Raw genomic sequence first — 13,896 nt, 5'->3', positions numbered from 1 at the left:
AGGGGCACTGGACAAGAATACAAAAGTATGAATTGTCCATTGATACAATAAGAATTAAGCATCATTAGTTTGAGGTAAAAACAAGTACATTTATTGAATTTTTCAAGCCTCGATAACTCGTCCATTTCGACTTGTTATTTAAATTTTTATTCCCATTAAATCCTTCCATAATTCACTAAAGCATTGTTCGGTTTGACTTTTGGGATTATCGTGATGGATGTATATTATATGAACGATATATTGTCTAATCTTTTGTAAAATTTGAGTCAAATGTTTGTTGGAACAAGGATATCTTTCGCACCGAACACTTCGTAAATATCATATAAATTGAACAGCTAACGATGAAAATCGAATTCAATTTGTTTAACCCACAGTCGATACATGTGAGAGTCGAGTTTGAACTTGCAAGTAAAACCTAGCTCGTTGGCCGGATGAGTCGGATCGACAATCGCCTCAAAAAAGAAATACAACATCGTTCAAATGAAAAGCGAAAGCGAGAAGAGTATCAAGATTCTCGTTCTGTCAAAGCATTAGAAATAGGCAAGATAAAACTTAGGAAGTAAATATTTTGACACACCCACACACATATAGTCCATAAAATTATTAGTTGCAGTAGTGACACAGTCTTCTTTTTTAGTGTACCTTTCATTTATTTCCTTTGTCTTTTCCCTTCATTCCTTCTCCAATCACTAAATTCTCTGTGACCCATCTCTCATTTAATTCGATTTCAACTCTTCTTCTGAGGAATAATCTTCACGTGAGGGCAAACTTTTTATTCTTTCGATTAGGGTTTCCCTCATTATACTGATGCCATAAAGCTCTCTGTGCAGTTCTTACCCCATCTTGTTCCTGCAGTTTGGCTTTGGGAAAGCAATCACCGGTTTCTTGGAAGAGATAATCAGCAAAAAAGGTAGTTTTCTTTTCAAATTTTCATCCTATGATCAAGAAAACTCGACCACACAGGTAAATTCGTGAGCCCCATCTTTTCTTATAATTGAACTTTTCAAATTACTTTAATTTGATCACTTTCTTGTGGTAATTCTATGTTTCTTTGGATATGCTCCAACCATGTTGCTGATAGATGATAATATTAGTATATAATATTTCTGAATGGCTGCTTCTTGATCTAGCTAGGGTTTTCATTGTATATTGCATTATATATGGCTTTAAATAATAAATCTTAATTTAGAAAATATCGTATAAATTACTTAAAATTTGTGCTTGAAGAAAATGTTAGAACATAGTTCTGATAAATGATTATTTATATTTTCCTATTAGCCTTCAACATTAATTGAACAGCTGGATCATAAATGATGGTGATATATTTTGAAATTGATTTTTGTTTTCGAAATCGTAATATTAACGAAAATCAAGTTTTTATTCTTCCATCTACTCCTCCGATCCCCTCATTCGAATTCCGGATCCACCCATCGTCCATGTTGGCCTAGTGGTGATTGTATGAAAATTTGATAAATGGCTGCCCAAAAATTTCAATCTCATCAAAAAACTGACATCCACATTTTCTAAATATTGTCTTACACGAAGGAATGTTTGTTTATATGACCTTGTCCGTTTTAAACATTGTCCTACTCATAAAAATATATGTTTTATGGTAAAACTACAAGGTCGTGAATGAAAAAATATACTCGAAAAGATGAAAAAAAACCTAGAAGAATAATTGATCGAGGTCAAATATTTAGCTAACCTAGTGGTGTCACGGTGAGGAAGATAGAGACATATAAAATTTGTAGGAGAAATATGGAATCAAACCAGCATTATTATTTCTAAAGTAAACAAAATTCTAGCGATGGACTTTTGAAACCAATAAATAGGTAAAGTTAAGATTTGAAAATGAATTCTATAGATGTTGCACGAATTATTCAGACAATGTTAAAACGAAGGGGGAAAGAATTGACGAAAGCAATTAGTAGCTGTAAAGTATTTGCAATAAATTAAGTGTATCAAAGAAATTGTTGATTTCAAGAATTTACTTGTTATTTTCTTTATTGATTCAGAGCAAGATCAATGGCCTCATCCACCTCATACAATCCTCCCTGCGCAGCCTGCAAGTTCTTGCGGCGAAAATGCTTGCCGGGATGCATGTTTGCTCCATATTTCCCACCAGAAGAGCCCCAAAAATTCGCCAATGTTCACAAAATCTTCGGCGCCAGCAACGTCACCAAGCTCCTCAACGAGGTTCTCCCCCACCAACGAGAGGACGCAGTTAATTCCCTAGCCTACGAAGCCGAGGCACGTGTTCGAGACCCTGTCTATGGTTGTGTTGGTGCCATCGCTTTCCTGCAGAAAAAAGTTGACCGCCTGCAAAAAGAGCTCGACTCTGCCAACGCTGACCTGATTCGTTTGGCTTGTAGTCAGAATAATCTGCCAGCCACGCCGCAGCCTCGAACGGCAGCACCGATCCCACGACTGGACGTGGAATACAACAGGCTAAGGATTAATGCAAGTGATGGAAATGGTGGTGGACTTCATCGAATACCAACTAGTTTCCCATATCCATTTCCACTTCCAAGGAATGATAGTGATTATAACTCTCACGGAGGAGGGATCAACTGAAATATTCTAAAAAATGAAGGGTATTGAAAGCGCAGATGATCACCAATATAGGGTTCATGTGATCTCTTCAGTGATACATTGTTTTCTGCAGCATGTGGTGTATCTACATTTCTCTCCATCTATCTATACATACATATATATACTATGGTTTAATTTTCTAGCTAGTTACATAGCCTCACATGGGCTTCTTGTAGCTACTAGCTCTTTGACGAAAACTTTATCACCAAGATGTCCTATAATTAATTAAGAGTATATTTGAAGCCTGATTGAGGCCTTGAGGATTGAATTCTTTGGTTTTAAATAAGAGTTCAAATAATACATAAATTTGCCATGTGAACACTACTCTTGATTATTATTTTGTGGGACACTTCATGATTGAGATTAGATGGTGATTGCTTGTTGATGTAATATATAGTAATTTACAAGTAAAGATTCTTGGTCATGATTCTTTCTCCTTTATACATCATATACACACACATATATGTGTATAGATACACACTCGCCCCGTGAGTATATATGTAATTCTTGACTATATACCTGTTTTTTTAATTACAATTTGGGATGGGGTTGGGGGATCTCGGACACGAGACTTGTGCAATTATTCGACACACTTAGTGCCACTCGGGCCAAGGGCCACGAAAACTCTATACCTAGTTTTAATGGTGGGGAGAAGGTGATAGGTAGGAAACAACTCTTCGATTTATTTTTATTTTACATTCAAGTGTGTGTGTATATATATTATACTAGAAAATATGCATGTGTGTTGCACGTGTGGAACATAAAATAATGATATGATGAGAACAATTGTCATGATCTTACTCTCACTATCTTTTATTTTTCAACAATTAATTCAATCTACGATACGTCGATAAATTTCGGATTTTATTTATTGCTTTAGCTATTGAATACTAATATAATTAAGTTGTTTTACGATTGATATACATATAAGTATATAGTGTTGCAATATTCTGTCTAATTATAAAAATATTGATTAACGTAATTATTAATCAGAATCATATTCTTACTATTACAGTGTCACCTATTTTAATAACACAAATATAAAAATTTCACAAATAATATAGTTAGACTATGAGTATTCAAAGTAATAAAACAAAAAACAAATATATCAATTTTACTTTTTTTTCACTTTCATAATTTCTAAATTTTCCATGATCTATTTTAAAGTTATAAAGTTCTATACATAAATCACTTCCTTGAAAAAGTAACCACAAGTTCTATAAGTATTCATCAATAGAAATTTGACATGGCATAAAACATGAAAACAAATATAATATTTTTAAAAACTTTTATTTTCCGAGCAAAAATCATTTTAAGTAACTTATATGTAAGATAATTTATTTCGCATAAAAAACGATATGAATTCAATTTTAATTTTTTCCTCATTTTCTCACTTGGATCTAGGCATGCTTATCGGTTCCACCGAACCGGTTATGGGCCTCCTGAGTTATGAACCGGTTCCGGTTCTAATTTGAAATCCTTTGAACCAATCCAAACCCAAGATCGATTCGGTCTNTTCCTGCAGAAAAAAGTTGACCGCCTGCAAAAAGAGCTCGACTCTGCCAACGCTGACCTGATTCGTTTGGCTTGTAGTCAGAATAATCTGCCAGCCACGCCGCAGCCTCGAACGGCAGCACCGATCCCACGACTGGACGTGGAATACAACAGGCTAAGGATTAATGCAAGTGATGGAAATGGTGGTGGACTTCATCGAATACCAACTAGTTTCCCATATCCATTTCCACTTCCAAGGAATGATAGTGATTATAACTCTCACGGAGGAGGGATCAACTGAAATATTCTAAAAAATGAAGGGTATTGAAAGCGCAGATGATCACCAATATAGGGTTCATGTGATCTCTTCAGTGATACATTGTTTTCTGCAGCATGTGGTGTATCTACATTTCTCTCCATCTATCTATACATACATATATATACTATGGTTTAATTTTCTAGCTAGTTACATAGCCTCACATGGGCTTCTTGTAGCTACTAGCTCTTTGACGAAAACTTTATCACCAAGATGTCCTATAATTAATTAAGAGTATATTTGAAGCCTGATTGAGGCCTTGAGGATTGAATTCTTTGGTTTTAAATAAGAGTTCAAATAATACATAAATTTGCCATGTGAACACTACTCTTGATTATTATTTTGTGGGACACTTCATGATTGAGATTAGATGGTGATTGCTTGTTGATGTAATATATAGTAATTTACAAGTAAAGATTCTTGGTCATGATTCTTTCTCCTTTATACATCATATACACACACATATATGTGTATAGATACACACTCGCCCCGTGAGTATATATGTAATTCTTGACTATATACCTGTTTTTTTAATTACAATTTGGGATGGGGTTGGGGGATCTCGGACACGAGACTTGTGCAATTATTCGACACACTTAGTGCCACTCGGGCCAAGGGCCACGAAAACTCTATACCTAGTTTTAATGGTGGGGAGAAGGTGATAGGTAGGAAACAACTCTTCGATTTATTTTTATTTTACATTCAAGTGTGTGTGTATATATATTATACTAGAAAATATGCATGTGTGTTGCACGTGTGGAACATAAAATAATGATATGATGAGAACAATTGTCATGATCTTACTCTCACTATCTTTTATTTTTCAACAATTAATTCAATCTACGATACGTCGATAAATTTCGGATTTTATTTATTGCTTTAGCTATTGAATACTAATATAATTAAGTTGTTTTACGATTGATATACATATAAGTATATAGTGTTGCAATATTCTGTCTAATTATAAAAATATTGATTAACGTAATTATTAATCAGAATCATATTCTTACTATTACAGTGTCACCTATTTTAATAACACAAATATAAAAATTTCACAAATAATATAGTTAGACTATGAGTATTCAAAGTAATAAAACAAAAAACAAATATATCAATTTTACTTTTTTTTCACTTTCATAATTTCTAAATTTTCCATGATCTATTTTAAAGTTATAAAGTTCTATACATAAATCACTTCCTTGAAAAAGTAACCACAAGTTCTATAAGTATTCATCAATAGAAATTTGACATGGCATAAAACATGAAAACAAATATAATATTTTTAAAAACTTTTATTTTCCGAGCAAAAATCATTTTAAGTAACTTATATGTAAGATAATTTATTTCGCATAAAAAACGATATGAATTCAATTTTAATTTTTTCCTCATTTTCTCACTTGGATCTAGGCATGCTTATCGGTTCCACCGAACCGGTTATGGGTCTCCTGAGTTATGAACCGGTTCCGGTTCTAATTTGAAATCCTTTGAACCAATCCAAACCCAAGATCGATTCGGTCTTTAATATACCGGATCCGGTTTGGGTCAGACATGTTCCGAACCTTAATTTATTATATTTTAATATATAATTAAAATTAATAATATTAATAGAAAATTTTTTTATTTAGTATTTTGTTGGGAAATAATTGTGATTATTCATAAAAAAAACTATAACAAAATAACTTAAACATTTATTTTTACAATTGAAAATCTAAAATTCATCACGATTTATTAAAATATAATTTGAATACTCTGGATCTTCGTCAGAGCTTGAGCTTTGAAATTCGTCGATCGCTCCAGCGGTCCTATTTTTTTCTGCTGCAAACATGTTGTTAGCATGTTAAGTGTTTCTGGCTTTAAATTAGTTCTTTGTTCACCAATTATTCTTCCACATACTGAAAATTCTAATTCAGAAGCAACAGAACTTTGAACGGCTAGGACATCTCTTGCAATTGCCGCTAACACTGGATACAATTGAGAATTTACTTTCCACCAATCTAGAACATCAAAATTCTCTGTAGTCTCAATATATTGGCTTAGATAAATTTAGATCTCATTGTAATTTGTCGTTGTCACCGATTTTTCTTTGAATTTTTGTCGTTTTAAACTTTGAAAAAAATTTAGTGCTCCACTTTTGCCTTTCTCTGTCGGTGTCTCCTCCGGCTGTCGACTTGGTTCACTAGCATACAATTCAAACAATTATTGAAGATAATGCATTATTAACTTCTTTTTATCGTAAACATTCTTCGCCAAAAATGTAGCGTAATATTCAAAAAACATGTCTAACCCACCTTGACTTTGACTAGGATCAAGTAATGTTGCTATGCCATGCACAATTGGGATTTTCTCTCAATATTTTAAAAATATGTTTTCCATATTTGAAACAAAGTCATGCATAACAACATCACCACGAAATTCAATAAATCTATAAAGCATATTTAAAGTAAAGGAGGAAACACGGTTGAAGTAGCATAATTAATAACAGAAAATTTTTCGTTTGCTTCTTTAAAAATTTCTAACAAAGAAACACATTTACTCAATATATTCCAATCATCATCAGTCAACATTAAAGACTCTACCGAAATATTATTGTAATATGGAGTAACTAAATCTTGAAAATGTAACAACGTGTGAAGCAAATGATATAAAGAATTCCATATAGTTTCAACAGAGAAAAGAAATTTTTTAAATTTAATCCCATTTGTTTCGACTAGCGTTTTCCAATCACGCCCATGTCTTCTTTCACGTAATAATTTTCCACATACTTTGAATTTTTCTATTACAATAGTCATTTGTTCATCACATGCACATTTAACACATAAGTTGATAATATTACATGCACATCTAACATGAAGCAAATTACCGTCTAAAATTTGTTTTAATGAATCTTTAAGATATTTAATATATCGCAAGAGTATTGCGCTAGCATTATCTAATATGGTCGACATCATTTTATTTTCTATCTCATAAATCTTAAAAAGATTTAACACATATCTAGCTATAATGTATGCGTTGTGTGTCGATTCTAAATGATCTAACGCTAAAATTCTTTTTTGCATAGTCCAAGCTATAATTTCAGTTATTGTGACAACTTATATATCTAATGTTTTCAAGAAAAAAAAAAAAGTAATTTCTCGCATGTGGACTATACGGAATACACAATTTACATTTATATTAGCATTTAATCAAGTGGATATTGATTAGATCCCCATTAATTAGTTGAGGTTTGCATATTCGGACAACCATTGAAGGTGTAGTAATACGTGTGCACCAAACAAAGGAATGGATTGAAATTTAAGAACATAATTCACATTTTAATGGAAATAAAGTTTTGATAACTTGTTGAATATAAATCACCAAACCAATTGGATGTCTCGTCCGTGACATATAGTTCATATACATCAAGGTTTTGAGTCAAACACGTATTTTGAGTTCAAAATTTAATTATAACAGAAATATCTCTCGACTTTAAAAAATTATCAATTTTAACATTTATATCGAAAAATATAACAAAAAAATACATATTTTCTTATTTAGAGATCAGTTGTCCCACTTCGTATATATAATAATTAAAATTTCATGTAAATTTGTAACAAATTTGACGATAGCTTTTTGAGATATTGCTTTTATAATCGTGAAAGCTTTACCAGATGAAGGATTAATTTTTTGTTGAGTTGTTTCCCTATCGAATGGTTGTAGAGTATCAGGGTCAAGTTTATGTACCTTGACTAAATGTTTTTTTCAAAATTTCGGTACCACCGAAACCACCACGCATTTTATAATAATATCTATTTTTGCAAATTCTACACATAGCAAAAGAGTAGTTCGTAGCTGGTTTTTTTTCAATGTCAAAGTGATCCCAAACTTTGCTTTGCTCGGCCCGTCGTCGTGCTCGTCATCATAATGTTGCTTCCTCCGACCCACCATGATGATCGAAAATTCCCACCGCCTTCGTTAGGATGTTCCGCAAAATGTTCTTCCTCATGACTTGGTTCGAAGTCTTCAAAATCGGGAATGTAGGCAAAATCTTCACCAAAATCTAAATTGCAGTTTGAAGACGACGCCTTTGAAAATATATTTTGTAAATATGCATAATGAATAATAACAAATAACAAATAACAATTGTGTTGAAAATATTAAAAATTCAAGATTGAGTGCAAAGAAATATAGAATGAGATTGTTGGGCGAACATTATGAAAAACAAGCACATATTTATACGGATGGAAAAAAATATTTACAAATTTACCCCAAAAATATTTGCAATTTGGCCCCAAATTAGGGCCAAATTGAAATTATTTCAAAAATATCCGTTGTGCTAATCAATTTAAAGTCATTTTGATTCTTTTGAAGTGTTCTCTTATGACACCCAAAAACTATTTGTGTTTCTCATGACTAGGGTTTTACAGTTTGGCCTATTGACACCCACGTCACGCGTAGTATAAGGTTTTGCACAATATATCATAATTATAAGAAATAAAAGTCGTTTCTTGAGTTAAAAAAAAATAACTTTTGACCTAGAGATAAAGAAATATTTTATGTAAAAGATTAATCTTTCTATATCATTCATTTTTGTTAATAATTTCATTATAATTATCAATATTGATTAGTTCTAGTAGCTTAATAATGTATTGTATTGCAAAAATAACAAGAAAATTAGTTATCATAATAATATTTTTTACACGAGTATATAAAAATATCAATATTGTTGAGTATACTTTTGCTCTATCAGTTTACCACTTAAATTTTTGTGTTCCCTAAATATTTCTGTTCAATATTTTTTGTCCCTGATATTTAAAATTAATACACAATTAGTCCTCATTATTTTGATGTTTAAAATTAACAACTTAATTATTTTTTGGTTTTCTTTAAAAGTCTAGTCATAAAAAATTAAGCTCAAAATTTCAATGGAGATAGACATTAAGGTGGAAATAAGTCAAAAGATTAATAATTTTTATTATAAATTTACAATCATATCTATGACAAAAATTTAAAATAATTTTTAAAATTTAGATAATATATTTGAAATGATCTAATTAAATTACTAATTAAAAATATCTGTACTATATAACTTTTAAAATAGAAATATAATTTTTAATACAATTAACTATAAAAATAATATAAATATTTTTCAAAACAAAGGAATATAAAGATAATCAGATGAGAGTTATAAATAAAATGATTCAGATAAAACGTACATAAGTTACTCGGCAAAGATAATATGGCCAAAGAATCGTTTTTGTGTTTGATCTCTTCGAGCATGGCTGTTACTCGGCAAGCATCGAAGTTCAAGCCGCGACGAGAACGTCGCGTTTTGAAGAAGGGGTGATTGTGATGCCTCTTGTCCCACATGGTTAAAATTAAATATTTAAAATGATTTTATAATCGGCTACAATGAACTTCCATAGCGACTTGGGTTAATCATTTTCGTAAAGCGAGAACGAATACCAAATAGTTACTACAGGGTCCATTGTCCAGCCACGCGGGCTCGGGGCATGACATCGGGCCTCAAATTCATGCGTCAATTCCTCAATTCAAGGGTTCATCTCATCATACTCAAGAGTTCTTGTGTGTGTGCGCACTACCAGCTCCATCAAACCAACACAACTCCTAGATATATTTATACAACTCGTGAACTTCACAAACTCATGGGCTCCGTAACTCATCTTTCAAATCACATTCGACTTCGAGAAAGTTTCATTCACACAAATCAAAGAGGACTTTTAGGATACATAACTGGTTTAATGAAATGAACAGGGAAAATATTACCAAGAATCTTACATATTAGTGCAATTAGAAGTGGTGTGTGTAGTGATCAAAATCTAAACTTATTAGGAGTATCATTCGAGTGTTCATAGGATCCTTTTTGAAATGTTTGGTGAAAATATCGGATGTCGGGCAGGACACCGCTTAAGTTTTACTTTTTGGCATCATCCGATTCTCGTACTTTCTTTACTTTGATGATTATGTATTTGTTGAGCCACTTGTTCACATTCTTGATGTTTTTCATCGAAAAAATCAAAGTCATAGCCATCGATATTAAATGAAGAAAATCGCGATGCTCGAACTTGAGTGGCATGATGCCTTTTCTCTTTCTTGTGGCATCCCTACGACTTGATCCGACTCTGGCCATTTGTAGAAATATGAAAATAAATCAAAAATAACAATAAATCAATAATCGAGACTTGATATTTTGATGATAAAAAAAATTGAGAATTAGAGATTGAGAAAATTGTGTGAAAAATATGAGGGGGATATTTATATAAAATTTCGGACAAAAAAATTTGTTCAACAGTTGACCTATTGGTCCGGGCCGACCTAATGGGTTGACCGAACTGTTGACTATAGGGGTGTTTATCAGTCGGTTCGGTTCGGTTTTCGGTTTTTTATTTCGGTTTTTTGATTCTTACAAATATATAATCCGATATCCGAACTATTTTTCTTCGGTTCAATTTTTTTCCGAAATGGTTCGGTTATTTTGATCGGTATTTCGGTTTAGAAACAATTATTTAACTCAATAATATAAATATATTGTAAAATATAAATGTTATCTTTTTATATGATTTCTTAGTAAAATATTTAAATATAAAATTTAAATGAATTACATAAACAACAATCAAATAAATATTATTCAAAATAATTCTTTACTCACTAATATCATCTCAAAAAATATATAATAAAATAAATTTATTAATTTAATGAAATTTGAGTTTTTTCGGTCGGTTCGATTTGACATATATAATCTAAAATCGAACCAAATAAATTTCAATTTTAACATTTATATCCGAATTATATAATTCGATTTTCAATTCAGTTTATTATTCGATTTTTTCAATTTTAAATTTTACATTTTATCAATTTTATCCAAAATTGAACACTCATAATTGACTCCGGGCGATTCCAAACTCCTTGGCTAGGTCAATTATATATGCTGCGCGTGTGTGTCTGAAAAGCTGCTACAATCTCTTTCACACATCATATAAAAACAAAGTAGAAATCATAAGTTTCTGCTACATTTGTATTTTTCTCCTGCTTTTTTCTGAACATATGTCTTGTCTATCATATCAATCAGTTTTCATTCTCATATTCATATTGTCAGTCCGAATTAAAATAAATATTATACTGCACAATCCATTAAATTTATCGGATAATTAATGATTCGAGAAGTTAAAAAGTATAAAATAAATAAATAAATAAATATATATATAAAATTATATTTTCAATGAGAATAAGCGAAGTTAGCCCAGTTATATGTCGATAACATTTCCAAAAAAAAAAAAAAATTATGTCGATAAACAATAAATTGTGTTTAATTTTGGGATTTAATCACATGAAAAAGGTTAACTGACATTGCATATATAGAAAAATCAATTTGTGTATCGAAAACAAAAAAAAAATATCGATTTGGCCTATATTAACTAGCTGTTTAATTAAGCTCGTGAATTACCTTAAAGAATTTTTAAAAATAAGAATTATATAGTAAAGTATTGTAAAATTGAAAAAAGTCTCTTTTTTTATGTATGATAAATTTTTTTTAAAGATAAAAATTGATGACGTAATTAATTATAGTTTAATGATATAAAATTGTGAATAAGATCGAGTTGATCAAGATATATATTTTTTATTTTTTATTTATTGGATATCCATGTTTTTTAAAAAAGAAAATAATAAAAATGAAAATAATCTACTTGACACTCGATGCAGCTCGGCTTTCGAAAAATTGGAAAAAAGGTACGAAAAGTGAATCGTAATTTGGACTGCCCCGTTTAAGTTAAAAGGGATTTTTGTGAGATGTCATGTTAATCTTTATTCTTGAGGTGAGTCAATTATTTTTTTTATAAAATAAAAATAATATTTTTGACATAAAAAATAATATTTTTTTATGTATAACTCAAATAAAAGACATTTTTACAAAATTGACATATGAGACCGTCACACAATAGTTTTGTTTAAATTAAAAAGTTGATTGAGCGTCAAAGATTTTTTGGTTTAGCGATAAGATATCATCGCAACATTTAATTAATTTTGGTTTAGAGCTTTATTTTGTGAGGATTAATGTTTAAGTAGGTAAGTTCATTTTCTTCTGTGCTAACTAATTCGGTATCTCGATTTGTTGTCCTCCTAATAGCAATTAAGCATCAATGAACTAATAATTTTTTTTAGTGAAAGAATTTTAAAAGTAAATTCAACAAATAATATTTTGCTCAAAGGAAATATTTTTTTCAAGAAATTAATGAAAATGGACGGTATTTTTGGAAACTTAATAAATCACATCAAGTGATGCCACTCTATGAAAAATAGGTAAAAAAAATACACCTATACACCCCAGCCAAGCCCCAGCCCCAGCCCCATCAAAGGAACTTTCTTCATTGAATTAGTAGCCACCCACATTTATTTTCATGTTAGGATATCCCTCGTTCACCCTTTGACACCCTTTAGAGTAAAATAAGATTTGAATTTTCATAGCTTATTTTTTATTCTTTTGTTTTGTTATGAGTAACACGTTTGGATTTATCGTGCTTGATATAGTATTATACCATATCTAAAAGACACATATGATATCCCTATCATTTATTCTAATTCGATTTGTCCTATATGTGCAAATCAAGATCGGGCGGATCTTTACTGGGAGTAGAGAAGAAACCTAAAAAGATGGAAGAGACCCGAACAAGAAAATACTATCATGGTTTGGATTGAATCTTGATGAAATAATACATCAATGATAGGGATTTTTTCAGTTTAATCTCTCTCTTTTTTTAATGACATAGGAATAGGTAACTGCTACTTTTCGGTATACATTGGATAAACTTCTATAATAATATAATTATAACCTACAAACCATGTTAGTTAGGTAAACCATACTAAACAAGCCATGTGTGACAAGCTCGCATGAGAAAGTATTGATAGAGAAATTGAATTTCTAACAATTGATCGAGTACTCAGCTACTTTACTAACTTAGACATCACTCGAACACAATTTGTTCATGTTCCATAATTGTTATTATCTAACAAATTGATACGATATAACCATTGATGTTATTCAAATTAAAAAAAATATATAGATCCTAATGGATTTGAATAAGTGATATTCATGTATATATACAAAGAAAAAGTGATATTCACAAACATATATTTTTCCGCAAAGTTTCTATTGGTTTGGATGTGTTTATACGTCAATTCTTATCATACCTCACCTCTATTTCTCCTTAGATAGGGCATTTAATTGCTTGGGTCGATGGTTCTTAAGCAACGTTATTGTTGTATATAATTTCTTTTAAATTTTTCGTATAAAATAAAATTATAATATATTTTTTAAAGAAACGTTTTAGGGAAAAAAATGTTCATCCACACCTCTAAATTTATATTGAGCTCAGATTAGTTTATGTAACAATAAAATTCGATTATGGCGTGGATAGTTCAACGCGAAAAGCTAGTTCTTTATAGGGATGGGCGGATGGCAATTTCTCTGAACCCGTTGGAGGATCCGATACCCGACCCGA

General features: G+C 30.9%; 1 protein-coding gene across 1 annotated transcript; it reads left to right on the top strand.

Annotated features, from left to right (window-relative positions):
* The first annotated feature begins 648 nt into the window (after positions 1–648).
* Positions 649–2,909, top strand: LOC140986684 (protein LATERAL ORGAN BOUNDARIES-like). The gene is made up of 3 exons (XM_073455000.1): positions 649–757; positions 831–910; positions 2,016–2,909. The coding sequence occupies exon 3, from the start codon at positions 2,026–2,028 to the stop codon at positions 2,572–2,574; it is 549 nt and encodes a 182-aa protein (XP_073311101.1). The 5' UTR covers positions 649–757; positions 831–910; positions 2,016–2,025; the 3' UTR covers positions 2,575–2,909.
* The last annotated feature ends 10,987 nt before the right edge of the window (positions 2,910–13,896 follow it).

This window comes from Primulina huaijiensis, chromosome 10 (genome assembly GCF_012295235.1).
Source record: "Primulina huaijiensis isolate GDHJ02 chromosome 10, ASM1229523v2, whole genome shotgun sequence".
Classification (NCBI taxonomy): Eukaryota; Viridiplantae; Streptophyta; class Magnoliopsida; order Lamiales; family Gesneriaceae; genus Primulina; species Primulina huaijiensis.
Note: the sequence above shows the minus strand (reverse complement) of the source record. Positions and strands in the feature narration are given on the sequence as shown.